The 19,714-nt window shown below is 40.5% G+C and overlaps 1 protein-coding gene across 2 annotated transcripts in view; it reads left to right on the plus strand.

The window, feature by feature from the left end:
- Positions 1 to 19,043, plus strand: part of PLXDC2 (plexin domain containing 2) — a 230,385-nt gene extending 211,342 nt beyond the window's left edge. Inside the window, exons 11-15 of one of the 2 annotated variants that reach the window (XR_014540486.1) lie at positions 924 to 1,077; positions 2,071 to 2,109; positions 12,132 to 12,292; positions 17,149 to 17,649; positions 17,709 to 19,043. Coding sequence is in view for 1 of the 2 variants with exons in the window: in XM_083579818.1 (XP_083435944.1) it covers positions 924 to 1,077; positions 2,071 to 2,109; positions 12,132 to 12,292; positions 17,149 to 17,265 (471 nt within the window). In the remaining variant the exon portion in view is untranslated. Of the gene's footprint in view, positions 1 to 923; positions 1,078 to 2,070; positions 2,110 to 12,131; positions 12,293 to 17,148 lie in introns of both variants that reach the window. The other variant, XM_083579818.1, reaches the window with a different exon arrangement.
- The last annotated feature ends 671 nt before the right edge of the window (positions 19,044 to 19,714 follow it).

Consider the following 19,714-nt stretch of genomic DNA (forward strand, 5'->3'; position numbering starts at 1 on the left):
GCATACAGTTCATTAAGCATCATCACTACATCATTGCTACCTCATTGCTACATTAGAAAAGGGGAGGGTTATACATGATTAACATAGGAGGGATGTGTTGGGGCAACAGGATATGTACATTCTAAGCACCTACTACAAAGGGACAATAGAACTTCGGTTTGCATAGTCTTCCACCTGGGCGAGTCCTGAGGAGTGCCTTTGCCCAGTGATTGACACCTATGAGTACCTTCCTGTGAGTATGTGACCTCTCGCTTGAGGGATTATGGTGAGGACCGAGTGGCCAATGAAGCAAATTGGCACTGGAATGAAGGAAACTAGCAAAGGAGTTGATTTTATATGATTTTTAAAGCTAGGTAACTTCCCTGAGCTGTCAAGTTAAAAGGATACATTTATGCATAATATTTGTAACATATAACAACTTTAAAGATATGCACGCGCCCCCCCCCCAATTTCCGTAACAAGAGCATGTGAAGTAATGATAAACAAATAGGGGTAGCCAGCATGGGACCCTACTATCAGCCCCAGCCAACAATGTTCAGGGATGAAGGGAATTGTGTAGTGCAACAGCCGCTAATGTATGTGGCCCTTCCACGACAAATCAGCATTCCCAGCATAGCAGAGAATCTGAACATGCCCAGAGATCCTTCCCTCCTCCAACTTGGTCACTGCAATTCATCCTCACCCATCTTACAGATTTCTGCACTGCCTCTCTCCCCGTTTTTTTTTAATCAAGGCAGAGAGTATTCTGTCTTGATTTTTTTTTTTTTTAAGTCTTGATTTAAGGTTTCCATTTTCACTCACTCCGGTCTGACATTTTGTGCTTGCTTTAGATGTCTGTAGATCAGAGACAAATGGCCTTCATTGAGAACCAATTTTCTCCTTTCTTGTTTGTGTTCCCCCCTCCCCCCCTCCCGGCTCTGTAGTCTAAAGATAAGATTTGTGAGAAGAATGTAGACACGACGCAAATGCCTCCTCATACCACTACTGCTATCCAGCAGACAACAATGAGATTCAGAGTTTTAACCACTACCAAAGGAGCCACGACATCCCATCTGCCAACTAGCCTACCCACAGAAGGTAACTTAAACTGGAAGGGGTTATCTGTTGTGCTAAGCTTCCTAGGGCGAAAACCTCACATGACATCAGCACATTGGGGGAAAGCAATCCTCACGTAGTGATTCTGATCCAAAGATACTACAAACCAAGGGAGGGCCAGTGGCTGAATGCAGACCTCCTGGCCTCTCTCTCTGATCCATGGAATTCTTCATGAGCCACACCCTGCACCCGCCATGAGGGGTTCTGTCCTCAAACTCTGATCAACCCTCATGCTTGCCTGAACGGAGGCTAGAGAGGGTTGTGTGAGTGTGGAAGGAAAGCACCTGTACAAAGGTAACATTAACATTCTGGCGTCACGCAGGGCATGTCATTTTAGGGGTTCAGGATGAAAGTTAACTTTTGCACATTTCTTCAGTGAGAGATCTTAAAAATACCATTTTTGCTGTGAAGAATTGAAAACTGCTATTATTTTTTGTGATTGGACAACATTTAGCTTTGTAAGTTTATTTTTGATGAAGAAGCACATGAACTACTTTTGGAAAAACAAAAGAATTTTACTTTTACCTTCTGAAAATGACAGGTAATGTTAAAATAACAACAACTGCAAGCCCTTGGCAATAATTTTTAATGATTTCCATGCAGTTCTGCACACAGTTTACTTACCAGGCGAAACTAAGTTACATTAATTTAATCAAAATAACTTTTGAATTCCCAAGTCGTGTTACAAGTTCTTAGCACCCCTCATTTGGGGAATTTGAAACTGGAGAGCACAACACCATCTCCTCTTGATGTCAAGAATCCTTAGTTGCTTCAAAAAACTGGAGAATGCTAAATTACTGTATATTTGTAGTACAGAAATGCTCTTAAATTACTGATGTGCACAGCCTACTGTGAATGTGGGACCAAATAGAATACCAAAGGTAAACTGGAAATAATAAGAATCACAAGTAAAGCATTATATCAGATTTTTATGCAAAGTTCTGTGTTCTAATAGCTTTGATTTTCTTTTTCTAGATGATACCAAGATAGCGTTACACCTAAAAGATAATGGAGGTAAGAGCAGCTAATCTTTGTGTTCAAATAATGTCAGCTACATTCCTTGGAACCACATTAATCTGTCTCAGAGAAACCTTGTCCTGAACCCACAGGAGAAGTCACTTGCCTTATTATTATTATTATTATTTTATTTTATTTTATTTTTTGGTACCACAATACTATGGAAGACATTCTAGGAGAGTACACAGTACGTTATTATGTTATTGACATTATTAAATGCATAATTCATTTCCCCAATTAGTCAAACATACTTGACACTGGTTTATTCATTTATGGAGTATATGCCCTGCTTTGCCTAACTAGGAAAACAAAGGTAGATGTAGGAAAATACATTCTAATAGAGAAAAGAATGGACTAATTTTGTCAGTCATCCCTCCATGACTTAGTTTTGGTTGAGGCCAGGGATGGAGACTACCATTAATCCCAGGCCGCATAGCCAGTGATCAGGAGTGGTGGGATTTAAGAGTCCATCAACACCTGGATGGTCTCATCCCTGGCCTAAGCTCAGATCTGATGAACTCATAAAGGTTCCAGAATTCTGTCTACCACAGTTACCCTTCCTTCTGTCTGGTTCCTTAAAAGAGCACTATCTCTTAAGAATCTCCTTCCCACCCAAGGTATCTTGTTAATGCATTTCACATCCTTGCACACTCCCAAAAGTTAAGTGCTCATTCCCTGTGTTCATATGGTCACAGAGGTTGCTGTAGCTTCTATTCTCTTCTTACTGTTCAAGCATGTGCCTCTGATGTTCCTAGTGCAAAACACATTTCACTTGCAAACTACTTCTGTGTCCAGGACCTGTCAGCTTAGGCAGGCAAAGAAAACTACATTGCTCAACTCCTGACACTATAGAGGAAATTTGGGACAGAATAATAACATTGATCAGCCAGCAACAACCCTCCCATCCCTATTGATGGACTGTAGCTCTTCATCAGTCAACCACAATTAATTCTGTGTTTCAGAATGTCAAGGATGCTTTAGGAGTCAGTAATCCCCCCCCAACTCATTCTTTCATTTCCTTTTCATTTCATTGTTTATTTTTTAAGTCCCGTTGTTTATGTTCTGCTAGTAACCATGCTTCGGACGCTTTTTTCCCCCCCTTTCCCTTTTCTGAAGACAGAGCAAATCAGCCCTTAATTGCTTCTCATCTGCGCTTCATTCTAGCACATTTCACAGCAAAGGTCAGAGTGTTCAACACTCAGTATGTTCTGATTGTGGCTTTCCAGGTCTAAAGAAGAGTTGCTGCATGCAATTTATAATACTGGAAATCAGTCATGTGTTGTTGTTGTTGTTGTGTTAACAGAAAACAGCAATAGATCTTTTCCTGTTATGGACTTCCTTTTCCCCAAAGGAAGAAATCAAAGCAAAAGCAAACCAAGTACATATAGTGATGATATATGAGATCAGATTTCTGAGCATTTCCATGGCCTTAGCTTTTGCTAGAAGTGTGTGGGCAAAAGGGCTGGTTTGCTTGCCTCCAGTGACGACCTGTAAAACTCTACATTATGCAGCATGGAATTTCAAGTCTGTGGATGGCTGACTTCTCGTGATTATTGTAATCATGCAACTCAGCTTAGAAGCGCTTGATTCCCTCCCGCCCCGGTCAGTCTTTACTCAGCTTGTTTACGACCTGAGTTTTCTCTGAATGTCTGTGGGGCACTTCAGCATGGAAAGTCTTGTAAAAGCGGTAGTTATGTAGAGAGCTTTGCTTATGCTGTTGCTTTCTTCCCAGTACTGCTTGAAACAAACAAACAAAATGGGGAGGAAGAACTAAATGCTAACTGCTACCTTTTTAAATTGGGGACTCTGCTCATGGTACATCCTCAATTATGCACTGCTTTTTATCCTAGCTCTCAGATTAGGCTGATAAAACTTCTCTAGCTGTGCTTTGTTAGCCTTTCAGGCAGACAATCCCAAGCCAGACAAATAAAAAGCCATCAGCTTTCCCAAAATAAGATCCTCTATTAAACTCTTATCGAATTGGAGAAGTGAGTTGTATCTGATCAATGAGGCTGTGTCGTTACTTGGGCTCCGTTGGGGCGCCACAGTCAATACTTGATTAGAAACAACCAAAGGATTCTTAATAATCCTGCCATTCCTTTCACACTGTAACACTTAAGGCCATAATTTATCACATGGTGACTTAATTACATTTTAAATCTTACTGCCGGCTTAGGTCAAACTATTCTGACCTTTTTATTTTATTTTATATTTATGGGGAAATCACCTGTAATTAAAAGCATTAAACCCCCGTGGGAACGCTGAATGGTTTCTCGTTGTAAATTCCCCATTGCTTTTATTGGCTTCTCCTTTCGAAATACAGTTTATCCAGATGTGTGTTGTCTTTTTAAGGTACAGTCTGTCTCGCTATATGTCCTCCAGCTCAGCTTTTTTGGAATATTGTAAATGTTGATTGGTAGAGGCAGCAAAGCAGTTCTGTCTGGGTCTGCCCTAAGAAAAGAAGGGGTGAGGGAGAAATTCAGTTTGTCTTTTAATGCAAATCTATTTAGTTTACACTTCCAGAAGCAATATGTGAACTGAGAAACAAGCTATCCTCTGAAATTCACACTTCTCTGAATTTTGCAAAGCAGTTCTCCAGCCCAAAAAATATGTGGACCAAAATTGCACATATATGGGGACAATGTGTATTAAAATGCATGTATATGTGAAAACAACATTAGGATACATCACTTTCAGAAATGTGTATGTTAGGCAAAACTGCATACAAAAATGTGTATTTTAGAAGAGATGCACTTTTAAAATGCTGTTTTTGTGCGGACTTCTTTTTAATTGCAAAAAAATGTGGAAATCTGGTGAACTGAATTTAAGCTTGGAAGAAGGAGAAACCAAAACTGACAGATTGGTCCACCCCTGCTGAAAATTAAGTCCTATCTTGGAAGATTTTTCAACCTCTTGAGCCATTTAGACCTTCTGTCCCAACTTTTAAAAAGTGAAATTTCAAGCTAGAACAAGTTGTGCTAAAGTTTAGTAATAGCTTCTCTTATCTGCAATACTTCTAAAGCGTCTGTTGCTCCCCCTGAAAATGTAAAGCCTTGAAAATTATTGTCAGAAAAGTAGTGTCAGTCATTCCAGAAGGTCGGTTTAGTAACTCTCCTCCACCACATTGCCTACTACTGCTTCCTGGTCTCATTGCCATCTTCTCATGTTGTTCACCTTTCCTACTGGCATCATCCCATATCCCTGCTTTTCCTCCTTTTGTTCATTTCATCAGTCTCCTGATTGCTGATTCTTAACTGCGCCCGCTTCTGTATTCCAAAACTCTTTTCTGGCACCAAATTCCTTTATCTCAAAGAAGTGTTAATTACTGGGCCTATATTCATATGAGCAACAAGATTATTTCTTCTGAAAATGCTGTATACCCTTTTGAAATCAGACTCCGTAATCAGCTGCATCTGTAGGAGAATTACCAAAACCTTCCGTTGTAATCAGGTCTGTGCACAAGCAACCCATTTGCATGCACTTCTGAACCAAGAGACAATCAAAGCCAAGCACAAGAGGAAAAGGAAGAGGAGAGCCCTCAATAGATAATTGAATGGCTCAAAATCCAGCCCCAACCCTCCTGAAAGGTGGAGTGGTAAATGTTTTTACGTATTATTACATTTGGATGCCACCTTTCCTTCAATGAGCTCAAGGTTCTCCTCCTCCTCATGCTACCCTCACAATTCTGCAGGGTAGGCTAGACCAAGAGATGGAGACTGGCTCAGGGAGCCTCATGGCCGAGTGGAGATTTGAACTAGACCCTCCCAAAGTCCTGGTCCAGGAACCTAACCACTATACCATACTGGCTCTCCAGTACATTGCATGACTGTTGAATGAACATCCATCACTTTTTGAAACAGTTGGCTCATCAGCATTTTTCACTGCTAGTGATATCAGCAGTCTTGGTAACTGCTAAAAATAACATAAACTTGTAAGTAATTATATATACGTATACGTGTGTGTGTGTGTGTGTGTGTGTGTGTGTGTACACGCGTGCTGTAAAATTGCTTTGTTTATTCTCCAGCATTTTCTGTTTTGATATGGCTAGGTTTCAGCGCTTTTTCATGGTGAGGTTCTCGGGGAAGTGGTGCTATTTGTTTCAAGGAATGATGAGCTGGGTGTTTACTCCTTCTTTCTCTCTTAACAAAGGGCTTGTTTAAATTCTCTGCCGGAAGAGAAAAGTGCTGAAGTCATTCATCCTGGGAAAGCAGCCTCCCAGATTAATAATCTTTACTTTGAGGAAATTTAATCTAGTCACTCTGATAAATTGCTTTCACTTCAGCTTGTTTCATGGGGTTTTGGAGTTTGCTCAAAATGTGTTGGTATAAAATGCCTGGATTTGCTCCAGATTTTTCCCAGCCCCCCCCCCCCCACGCGCTTCACTGAGCACCGTTTTTTACTGCAGCCTTTGCTGCTGAAAACGTTCAGAATAGCGCAGAAATTAAGCAAAGAGATTATTCAAATCACTACGGTTTGTTTCCTTAAGTGATGGGAATGTAACTTTTTTTCTCCATGCTGGATGCCAAAATCTTATTTTGCTTTGAAAAGCAGTTATATAAATGGCAAGGTGGAAAATGACTGCCATTGAATTTAAACTTGTTTTTGCATCAGAACAGCCTCCAGGATTGAGAATATGCAGAACACCAGCAGAAGATCTCTGTTGCATTCAAAAGCTTGCATATGCAGGTCAAATAAAAGATGTCTCCTTGATCAGTTTACTCTTTTAGAATTTGTAATCCCAAAAGGAATTGAGATGTAGTCTGCAAATAACATAGTTCTGCAGCAATTATTGTGATTCCAGAGACAATTATTCTAGGGTAAAAGAACTGAGGATTGCAATTTAATTTTCATTTGGTTCATAGAAGGAGAATTCTTTGGATAGTACTTTGTTGCTCTCTGATCTTGCCTTGTAGGCTAATGCTCAATGATATCCATGCAACATTACTGCTGCATTTTGGGGGGCTGGGATCTTATCATGGAGAAGAGAGAGAGACTCAGAATGATAGTGGATTCATTTCATTCATTCTACAACTGATTTCAGAATGTCCACAGGATGCAATCTGGGTTATAACTGTGGAGCCTGTTGGTGTTTTCTGCCATCTAAAGTAAGACAGCAGGGGATTGACAAAAGCAGTGAAGTGGTTTTTCCAGAGAATTTTGAATTACAATTTTCCCATGCAAATTTGGGTTATTTGCATAAGAAAACACCCCAGTTTGCATCATAAAAAAATGTGGTGCCCTGGAGGGTGATCTAACTTACCATGTTTATTTTACTTGTATGGAGTAAACAAATGTCAAAACTTTGAAACTGCAAACCTTGCATAATAATGTGTTGCAATGGGCATCCATTCATTGTCACTAATAAACTTTTGAAATGGAAAATCTTCCGTGGAAAAATAAAGCACTAGGAAATTTTCAGCCCCACATTACAGGCAGAAGGGAAATCCATTACTGGATACCCTGCTTGTTTGTCTTTTTAAAGTTAAAAGCAGAAGGGGGTGGAAATAGATCCTGATTGCATCACTGAGGGATCTGGTGGGTGGGTGTGGACCTTTTCTCCCAATGCTGTTTTCCTGATCTAACCCTCTCCTCCAAATTGTAATTTCATCCTTAGTGGGGGAAATACAGGTACATAGAAATAGCAGCTTCCAGTGGGGGGACAATTTAGATTGTGAAATAGTACAAAGAAAGAGATTTTATAATTCTTTTCTGGAGTCCCATAGCTACACTGACTCCTTTAGCTTTAGCATCCTGTTTACTTTGGTCTTCAGGTAGAATTATTTCATTTTCTTGCTACCTGAGATCCTTCAACTGCAGTTGCTAGTAGCAGAATCTGGAAAGTTGTCCAGACCTTCCTTTCCCTGTATATGTAATAAAAAGGCAACATACCTGTTTATTGAGTTCCTGAGCATGTTGTTTTGTATCAGATGTTGCCAATAATGTATACCAACCTTGTGTTGTTATTATTATTATTATTACATATTTATTAATACCCCATCTATTTCCCTGACATGGACTCAAGGTAGCTTACAAATAAAAATAAGAACAGCTAAAAACATAGGAGATTTTTTTAAAAAATGAACATGGAATGAGAGAGAGAGAGAGATAAATCTATTAAAATAATACAAATAAATACAGCAAAAACAGCACAGCATCAGCGCTTTCATCAAAAGCAGTCAGACACTTAAGTGCACTCTCTTGTGGTCACCTTAATTGCAAATGAACTTTGCAGAGATGGTGAGGAGAGGAGCGTCAAGGGTTCCATTGTCCTGGCAACATCAGATAAGCTGTGTGTCAGGGAACTGCCATCAGCTCAGAGGCGAGAGGTGGAAGGGCAGATGGATTACAGAGGGCCTCCAAAAATCGTGGGAAGCAGCATTTCCTCAGTGGAGGCAGGAAGCCCCGCCTCTAGTGGGGAAGAGCTGCAGAGCTCGGAGGATGCAAGAAAGAGCCAAGACACAGTACATGAGCGAAGCGGGGAGGAGGGAGGTCCCCCTTTACTCAAGCCTTCCCTGCGCAGTAGGCTTTCACGCAGAGAAGGGAGGCGTCAGCTGCGGGTCAAGAGACTACTCTGCTGGGGGAAGTTTAAGGACCACCCACTTTCAGATTCTGCTAGTGAGTGAGCAAGACATGGAATAGCAATACATTGTAAACGTTTTGCACCAATAATAAAGCCTTTGAAAAGACCAGTGAGGGACCTTGCCTATCGCTCTCAAGCAACCACACCAATAGGCATAACACTGTGGTTAACGTAATACATTATTTTCACCCGCAAAAGGTTCTGAGGTTGCTTCTTCCTTCCCTTCTTTTCCACCACTTTGTAAGGAAACTGTCTGGTGCCATCCCTGCCAGCGAAAAGTTTTTCAAAGTTGACAGCCTTTTTCATTGTCTGTGCAAACAGAGTAAAAATGATTTCCCTTTTACATTTTAACCACGAGGTTATCAATTTATGGGACTTCAGTTATGCAGATCCTTTGTTTGTATACCGTTTGACACTTAAAAATCACACACATACATGTACCTCACGTTCCTTTTGCATTTGGCATGCTGATCCCTTTGTCCAATATACATGGAGCGCTTCATAAGCTGAGGCTGGCAGAAATACTGACAAGATGTTGGCATATGTATTGTCTGGAAGTGACAGAATTCTCATTTTCAAACCTGGATGCTAAACACTGTATGAATATCAAATGGATAGGATTAGTTTTTATGGTTCTTACTTTCTTAGCTTGTGGTTTTGTTGAAATCCAGCATTATCTAAGATGTCTGTGGCCTGAATCTCTTTTTAATAGAGCTTTGCTTGTATCTACTGTGAAGAAGTTTAACTCACACATACTGGTGCCACAGGAAGATTTGGACTGCAAATTGTGAACTCTTCGAAAATGTGTCGGTCTCCTTGTTAGGGCCTATTTAGTAGCTCCTTATTGGTGGGAATTAGAAATACACCACAAATGGACTGCTTCCATACCACATTATTAAGATCTTTATGGTGACAGGCTAGTGTTGCTGCCTCAGGCCCCTCATTTCTGGTGGTGACCTGTCAGTGGATGTTAATCCACTGACAGCAAAAATTATTACTAACAAAACTTTTAGAGACCATTCTCTTGCAAAAGAATCCCAGAGCATTTCCCAACATACTATAAAACAGCATACTGTAATAACAACAGCAACAACCCAATTAAATAAATCAATTTATCCATCAGTTATAGAATCATCTAAAAGAATAGCCGTAAGCAGGTCAGGTAGGCAGGGGCTAGGGTATTGTTGTTGATTATTATTATTTTTTATCTTTATTTTGTATCTAGTGATTTATATGGAAATCGTTCAGTTTGGTTGTGCACTTTTTGATGTTTAGCTTATTGTTTATGACTACTTTTTATGCTTGTAATTTTTTAATAAGTTGTAAGCTGCCTTGAGCACGGTTTTAACCTTTGAAAGACAGCATGTGAATGAAATGATTGATTCAACAGATCCTAAATCTTCAAATAGCAGAAATGAAATACAGGAGCCCACCATGCTTTGTTGGCAGTTGCCCTTCTAAAACAAGGAAATGCGATACTTGTCTTGAGAACATCATTTGGGAAGCGAAAGTGAAAAAATTCAGTCCTCCAGTTTGAAAAACCAAAGGCAACTCTGCTGACAAATTCTACTTGGGCAGTGCCAATCTCCCAAGTTTTAGCACCCAGGGGTCTGTGGTCTGTCTGATTTGGATTAGAAGAGAGTGCTTTCACACAGTACTGCTGTGGTCATGCCTGCTCTGTAGCCTATTCTCAAATAAAGCCATGGCCCCAAGCAGGACTCTGGAAAGCAGGTGTCAATCAAGAGCAGCCAGAATGGAGTGGCATTGTTGTGCATGTGGCCTCTGGGAAGCAACGTCACTGTAGTTTACCAGGTGGGAGAAGAACACCCTGATGGGTGAACCAGATTTGTTCCATTAGTGCAGCACCAACCTCACTTCCCGCTTTCTTCTCAATAATCTGCAACATCATCAATGCCATGAAGCCACGGGCATGCCACCACCCTTCCCTGCCAGCAGCTCCTGGTGCCAGTGCAATGTTTAAAAATGTTTTCAGGGCATGCTCTGAATGCGATAGACATAAGCTTGAAAACCCATGCACCGTTCATGTATGCTCACGAGGGAGCCACAATTACATACAACTCCCAGCTGAGTAGTGGCCAATGTAGCCTTTCCCAGGGACCATAGGATTGCACTCCTGGGTTTGAATGATATTCATTCAAAACTCCAGACCTCTTTTGATGACTCTTATTTATCTGGCAGTGTTGGTCCAATGCCCATGCAGTGTTTTATTTATGGAAAACAGGCTATTCTACCCAATAGTAAGCTTTCAGTATCCCATTAGATGTCCAGAGCATCCAAAACTACAATTGTTCTTTGCCACCGGCAGCCAGACGCCAAGAAACTAGCTAAATATACTAAACTTCATGGCATCAGTTTTAAACAGAGTTCTGGTTGGCTAGCTTTTGGAAGATTTTTTTGTTGTCGATGGTACTTGCTCTGATTTGTCCCTTTCTCAGCTGTCAGCGTATTACAACATGGAACGTGTTGCCATAAAAGTTTAGCAACGGGATGGCTTTCAGCAGCATTTTTATATGGTACTTAGGCTCTGTTCCGATCAAAATATTTGAGGACCATTTAATGCCCATCTGCTCCGCTGTAGCACAGAAGTTTGGGAGATGATGCTCTGCACTTGCCCAATTTTATTGACTCTTCCTCAGAAAGATTTGCGATAGCTCGTAACTTGGAAGCTTGCAAGATGTGATGATGACCTGCAGCGTTCAATTAATGTATGTCTGTAGGCAGCGGTGCTACATTAGTGGGAAAACAAAATGTAGATTCATTATGTGGCTTAATTTGGAAACGCTGGGATGCCTACATTTTGTGTGCAAAGAAGGAAAGCCCTGCTGGACCAGGCCAAAGGCCCCTTTGGTTCAGCATCCTCTTCATACAGGGGCCAACCAGAAGCCTATGGGATGCCCACTAGCAGGACCAAAGGCAGGACCAGATTCCCAGCAACTGGCATTCAGAGGCACACTGCCTCCAGCAGTGAAAATACAACATAGCCATCTGGCTAGTAGCCATTGAATTTGGCTTATTCTCCATGCATTTGTCTAATCCTCTTTTAAAGCTATCCAAGTTGGTGACCATCACTATCTCTTGCAGGACCACTGTGTAAATAAGTGCTTTCGTGTGTTTGCTCTACTCTTTCCATATCTAGCTTCCTTGGATGGCCCCAAGCTCTACATCTTGATCATGTCCCATTCCTGCCTCCCGCCTTATGCATCTTCTTTCCCTAAACTATATTAATGTTGTTTATTGAGCTAGAAATAAAGAGAGCATTTGGAAATTGTCCATTTTCATTGGCAATATATGAGTATGTAGCTCACAGGAAAAGAGGCGCCTCAGTTTCCTAGAGTAAAACCTTGTATTTATGGGAAAGAGGGAAACAAAATGAAATGTTGGGTTGGAGTTTTATGGTGTTCTTTCTTCTTTTTTACAGCCTCAACAGATGACAGCGCAGCAGAGAGAAAAAGCGGGACTCTTCACGCAGGTTTAATTGTTGGGATTTTCATACTGGTCCTGATTGTTGCAGCGGCAATACTTGTGACAGTTTATATGTACCACCATCCGACGTCAGCAGCCAGTCTCTTCTTTATTGAGGTGAGATGTGTTTGTCATACTAGATCACCAAATCTTCCACCTATAACCTGGTCAGAGGCTGGTCTGCTTCCTGTATGCTGAAACTCTGAAGTATTCTCAGAGTCCTGATAAGCACTGGCTTTTGTCTTTTCCTGTCGTGTTGCTATTGTTCTTCTTTGATTTACAATGCTTGGCCTTTAGCTGGGCAGTATGATAACAGGCAGGGAGTGTATCTCAAGCCAGTTTAACTGCAGCGAACTTGAGCATGACCTTTTCCCCAAAACGACATGTTAAGTGACAGATCTGACTTGTTTGCTGAATAAATTTCTGAGGTCAAGTAGTCTGTCTCCAGCCCTGTCTCTGAATCATCTTTGCAATAGTTGACCATATTAATGTGACTGTGCCATCATGATACACTAGTTAATATCAGTATAACACATACCATTATCAATAATGGTGGAAATAATTCATCTTAACTCAGTGTTCCTTTCTTGCATATTTTCTGTGTCTTACAAAAAGAAAACACCAAACTATCACTGTTCCTATAGGAAAGTCGACAGTAGCCTTGTTCCAGACACGGCTGTGGGCAACAATGTGATGCATATGACTGCTGGTTTCTGTAGGAATTGCATTTCTTTATTTTTCATACCCTGCTCTTCTTTCCAAGAGTCCTGGCAGAGTTTCTTGCAGGCAACTCACAGAGTCCAGCCTGCTTAGCTTCAGCAATAGGGCTGTGTCCTGGGTCTTCAGACCGTTGCCTTTTGCAGAGGCACCATCCAGTGTATGTGGAAGCACATCTAGGTATAGAAGGGAAGATTTATCTACTTCATTCCTTTGCTGTTTGAATGCGCATGCAAGTGTCTTAAGGCTAAGCAGATGGCCACCTGTGCAGATATGTGATTCGGTGGATTTGCCAATCCATATGTTGGTAACTCATTTAATGCTTGCCTATGCAAGCAAAGTATGCATCCACCGCACAGCTGCATGCAAGGAACAGGTATGAAGAGAAAAGCCTTTTCATCTGGACAAGCTGCTGAATTGGAGTGAAGATTCCCGTACCACACAGCACTGCTCTCAGTGTTACTGTACTCTGTGGGTAAAGTGGTTGTGCCTCACTGGGTTCAACTGAAGGTAGAAATAATTCACATAAGCAACACAATCCACCTCCACAGCAACTGGACCATTCTGCATGCTGAACCTCATCAAGGCAATTTCATCATGGGAATGCCAACATCGTTGCTAGGCGGATAGATGGATGGATGAATCAACAAATCAAATGTCAAATGATTTCAATATAAGCGTTAATCTACAACCCTAGACTCAAATGAGACTACTTTTGAGTAGACGTGTCTCGTTGGCATCTGCACAGCTCTTTCACCAGTCTGTAGAGCCCTCTTCCTTTAAAGGGGGGAGTGGCTTCATGACCAACAACAGTGACAGAACTTTTTATGGGGTGGTTGATGGAGGTGGGGAGAGAAGACTCAGTAGTTCCCAAAAATGAAAATGAAACTTGTTTGTTTGTTTGTTTGCTTGATTAGCCCTAATACTATCATTTTCCCTTTAATAAATATTGTAATGTAGCAAGTTACCACAAGGACTTGTTTAGTAAACTGGTAGTAAAATTGCAAGTAATCTAGCGAAGGCACCTCATAATTTACATTTCTCTGCATGCAGCAAATAACAAAAAAAGATGTTTAATGTAATGGAGACACCCCACCCCCATGATAAACTGTTATGTTTCCAATTTGGCAAGCCTCTCAGCATGCAGAATAGTTTCAGGCACCCTTTCTGTGTGCATTGGTGGACAAAACAACATGTTTCTGAAATGATCTCCACCGCAGACATTATGAGTTTATTGTGGAATAAACTCATGGAAGGAAATGCATATAAAGAGATTATTTAGAATCTCAGCAAACTAACACTGAATCAGAGCGCATACACAGCGCTCGTAATTGCTGTAACTGAATTCTTGTAGTAGGTAAAATGTACAGCATTATTGGTGTACATAAAAAATTATATAGCTCCTTATAAGGCATAACAATATGCTTCTCAGTTTCATCAGGAGCCATGGGGGAAATAGTCATTAAATGCCAATATACCCATATTCCTTTGCTTGCGCAATATGTGGAAATCATTAAACCCCAGCGAGCACATCTGTTCAGTTATTCTATCACCAATCTTCTCCTTCATCACTTATCCCCTAATCTTTATCTCCCTGTGGCATGTGCATAACGGATCTCTCCCACTACTTACTTGCTCACAGCATCCAGAACTTTCTTTCTTTTTTTACAGTCCCAGTGGGTTGCTGTGCACGCATACAAAATCACATAACACTCCCCCTCCCACTGTTTTTAGTAACACTTTCACCGTAAATAAATATCTTAACTGGCTGTTTTCATTGTTTGGAAGACAAAGGTGTTCTGCAGCCATGCTTGCCATGTGCATTCTGTGGCTGCAATCCTATATTCACTTACCTGAGAGTCTCATTGCACAAGTCCCCCAAGTACTCAGTGAGGCTAACACCTGAATAGACTATGGGATATCTTTGTTAGATGTTAGAAGGCTATCCAGGAGAGCTTCTTAATTCGATTGGTGTTCTCTGCCCAGCTGGTGGTGTGTTTGCTGTTGTGCTTATAGTATTCATTTGAGTACATGGCAAAGAGAGAAGCCGGCTGGTTTGTTTTTCAAAAGGCAAATAACAAATAGCTCATTTCTGTTTTAAGGACATCTGGACACTTAAGCAATAAGCTGATCTAGTTGGAAAATTCAGTTTAGTTCAGTTCAGCAAGCTTTGTTTTGTTTCTTTAAGATTCTCCCCCTCCCAATATTCTTTATTGAGTTTGATTATTAGTACAGTTATTCCATTCATTCTTCAAAACATAATAAGTTACATAAAGAAAAACCAGAATAACTCAACATCAAATCACACTTTATCTTAAGTCTTTAGAGATGATTTCCCTCCACCTCACTGCAGGTCCTTACTACTTCTTTTTCTTTTTAACTGTCTCCTTTCTCAACTTTTAGTTCACTGATCTTACATGGCGTACATTGTCTGTTATCTAATTTGTGAAAATTAATCAAAGCATATTAAGGATTTTGTTTGGGAACAGTGTTTTTCTAAGTATACTCGGTAACACTCCCACTCAGTTTTAAACTTTTGGTTTGTTTGGTTTCTCATTACACCTGTCATCTTTGATACCAATTTCTAAACCCTAGATTCCACCATTGCAATGCAAGGCAGAGATCATAAGGAGAACCATAAAAAGCACATTTAGTTTGACAAAGATATGTGTGAATAAAGTCACAATTGTCCCATGGGCATTTCAGCAGTTCATCATGGCTGCCCCTTTAACCATAGACCCAGGGAGAATTAAAAGAAAAAGTGTAAAACACATTGAGCTTTAACAAATTAATCTTTAGCTAACTGAAATGCTACCATCTGAACAGCTAGTGTGAAGTAAGAACCTCATTGAAGAAAAAGAAGGAAGTACCCAGCCTGTGCTTCATTATTTCCCTCATTTTCTTAACTGCTTCTATACTAAACTGTCACAGACTTCATAACCTAGTGATTACGTCACTTAGTTTCCAGAGCGAAGGGGGTTCATCAGTTACCCTGGTACTCCAGCAGATTGCATAATTACCTTGCTCTGGGGGGGAGGGGAATGGAGCTAAAATCCTTTCCACTGCCCATACTTGGAGCTCCAGTGCTAGAGACATCTTCTGTAGATACATTTTTTTATTTTTTAAAAAAGTTCCACTCGTATGCAGTCTATAAAATTTAATCAGTGTTTGTGAAGTAGGTCTGTAATATCTACTTCTTCCCCATCCTTTACCTTTTCTCAGCTTAGTAGCCACTGCTAAGTCTAAAAATGATGAGAGATTAGTTTGGCTTCTCCTGGACTGCAGGAGTGTGAAGAACTGCAAATCCCGGCAGGACAATTAACTTTTATTTGTATTATCAATTAATAGCTGAAATATTTGAGTTTGGATCGGTAGCTCAGTCAAGTGAATGAATAATAGCTCCTGTCAAAGTTCCATGGCTTCACCGGTACAATTAGACAACCCTTACTGTTTGCTATGTTATTATTAATGAGAAACTTCAGAATCAAAACTTTTTTTAAAAAACACAGTATCTCACACATGAAAAGGAGTGGAAAGATGTTCTTCAGACAATTTTCAAGTTTTTAAAGTAACTTTCAGGGTTTTTCACTTCTTGTATGACAACTGCATCCCATCTTACATAAACTGATTATTTTTATTTCTGATTTATAGTATCAGAAATTGTTGTTTACACACAGAACGTGAACATTCCCAGGCAGCATTGCTGAAATTCTAGAATCCATTTGATTGTGTGTCATCAGGCAAGTTACATAGAACTATTGTCATAATGACTAACTGAAGTCCCATTGATTAATATCCCGACAAACAGTAGTTTAAGGATGCAGAGAGTTGTTTGGAGACACTTATTCCCCTCGCAGAACTACAATTTCCGCAGTTCCCTGGGGGAAGAGGGTTAAACCACTCTGAAAATTATAGCTCCATGAGGGGAATAGGGGGTCTCCAAATAATTCTCAGCACCCTTCCCATACAACTGTATGGTGGTGCTTTAAATGTGTGGTGTGAATGTGGCCTAGGTCTGGAACTGACCCTACATTTTTACATAGATTTATGTAGAGCAGTGATGGCCAAACTTGGGTCTCCAGCTGTTTTTGAACTACAACTCCCATCATCCCTAGCTAACAGGACCAGTGGTCAGGGATGATGGGAATTGTAGTCCCAAAACAGCTGGAGACCCAAGTTTGGCCACCACTGATGTAGAGCTTGGGACAGCTTCTGCTAGAATCTGACTGCCTTTGTTTTTGTGTCCACTCTTCTAGCGTCGCCCCAGCAGATGGCCTGCAATGAAATTTCGGAGAGGCTCTGGACACCCTGCTTATGCCGAAGTGGAACCGGTTGGCGAAAAGGAAGGCTTCATTGTGTCAGAGCAGTGCTAGGATTTCTAAGGCAGATCACCAGTACTGGCCTACAGGTGTGAGACATTTACTCTGCCTCTGATGAAAGAAATGGAAATCTGAGCTGCTGTAAACCCAAGAGAGAGACAGAATGGAGTTCTGGATAAACTTTCTCCAAGGAAAAGTGTCTAGGATACCCGATTACCCTTTCAGAGATATTTTTTTGCCCCCCTCACAGCAAATCACCATGCCATGTTTCAGTAGCACCCCTCAGAAACACCTACAGTAGGAGAATGATGAACACTATTGCCATGCTCTCTAGGTATCGGAGATATAGAGTGATTCGGGATATAAAGCTTTAGTTCAGAACAGTGCTTCCCTTCTGGATCCAGTGCAGTGATGGTGTTTCTATTACAGCTGTTACCGGTGGGTTATCCTTTCAGCCCCAGAGGCAATGTTTCTCGTTTGACAAGGCTACTGGTGAGATCAATCTGATGCAGATAACATAGCTAAGCAGTTTTCTGCAGTTCATGAGTAATGCAATTTTCATTTCTAAAAATAAAATGAGAAAACTCCACCCAAGTCCAGAAACATGATATACATCTGAAAACAACAAGAGTCCTTCTTGTATTCTGTAGGCTTATATCCCATGAACTGTGATTATTATTGTTTTGATCACAACTATATTTCTATAGTTGACAAAGCATTAGAGAGTTGTCAGGGGGGGTTTCTAAAAAAAAAAAAAAAGCTGTAAGGTTTTTCACTATGGTGAAATTGAGCTGTCCTGCTGGAATATACAGAGAAATTGGACTAATATTCAGTTTTGATCTTCACAAAAGTGAGATGGAGTCAGCACTGCCAGGTACGCTCGCTTGGGAGTAAGTCGCTTAGGAGTGGCCACGCCTAGTATTTAGCTGATAGTTTCAGGGATAATGCTTATGCTCCTGAAATGTGGATTGAAACAGAAGTGGTAGATGTGTTTGGCTGATGCCAGAGGGGAAACAGCCTTGAAACACAAAAAGAAATTATTACCATTTTTAACTCTTACCATTCTGTCACAGGTCACTTGAGAACAATGCTGTTGGTTCCACCGCACCCCTCCCCAAGACAAACATTAAATGTGTTGCAATCCCTGCAGATTCACGTAGAAGTATTGTTTAATGCACATAGTAGCTGCATACATACATACATGCATATATATATATAAATACATATATATATATATATATAAATCTATTTTTTTTATAGCTAACACAAGGCAGGCTCTTGTGACTGTTAAGAGTGCTTTTTTTGCCATCCGGACGATGGAAATATATTGCATTGCTGCATATTTCCACTGAGTTGTAAAATAATCCTTAATATTAAAATAAGATTTTATGTTGTATAGGGAAAGTGGTTCATTTATCTGCAGTGCTATAACTTTGCCTGCCTCTGGAAGCCATGGTTTCTTAAACAACAAAACCCTTTCCTTTCCTGACTGGGAAAGATAATATTTTTTTAAAGAAAACTCCCAGTGAAATATTCCTTTGGATGGAAAGGGGGCAATATATATTGAGCTACTAAAATGTCTATTCAGATTTTGTATGGACATTATTGCATTGTGAAACCCATTCATTAATTTCACCTTCCGTATGAACAGCAGCACTTGAATCATAGTAGTTTCAGGTTGTTCAGATACCTTTTCAGGTCGCACCTTTATAACACGGTTCTTTACATTTTCACATCAATACTTGTATGGTTCTGGTTTTTTTAAAGGGGGGGAAACAAAACCTCCATGATTTTTACTTGTTATTTCCTTCAGTAAATAATACAATACTGTATTTTCTGTATTCATTATTTCCTCTGTTGGATTCATTTTGCTGTGTGTCCACTAGTCATCCAGAAGAAGATGGGACATTACTGAAAGCAGTGGTTTAACTACAAAACTGTTAAAAAGTCATTTTCCTTTCCTGGACTTTTCCATTTCCTGGTAACAAACCAGAACTCATTCTGTGCAGGGGCCTCCCATTCTTCCAGTGACAGGTCTGGGTGGACGGCTGTATTGTAGAGAAGGAAACAAAAAGTTTATTCACCTGAGGGCCAAGTAGATTACTGGTGAGGAAACTTTTCCAGTCCAAGGGCCGCATTCCCTTCTGAGCAACCTTCCAGGGGCCAGTGATAGACAGGGCATGGGGCAAAGGAGCACGGAGCAAGAAATGTAAACACACCTCTCAGTATCCTCCAGTTAAACAAACTAGAGGCATTATTAGCATTAATATTTTATTAAATTTGTATACCACCCTTCACCTGTAGATCTCAGGGCTCTTCACAACATAAAAATACAAGATTAAAAAAAACACAAAATACATAATAATAAGAACAAGAACAAGAAGAAACCAATAGCACATCCCTCCCACAATACATTTAAAAGGGTATTGGATGTGAAACAGCCCAAGGTCTGGTTGAAGGATGTTTTCACCTGGCGCCTAAAGATGAATAATGAAAGTGCCAG

The sequence above is a fragment of the Podarcis filfolensis genome (assembly GCF_964270895.1).
Source record: "Podarcis filfolensis genome assembly, chromosome: 12".
Lineage (NCBI taxonomy): Eukaryota > Metazoa > Chordata > Lepidosauria > Squamata > Lacertidae > Podarcis > Podarcis filfolensis.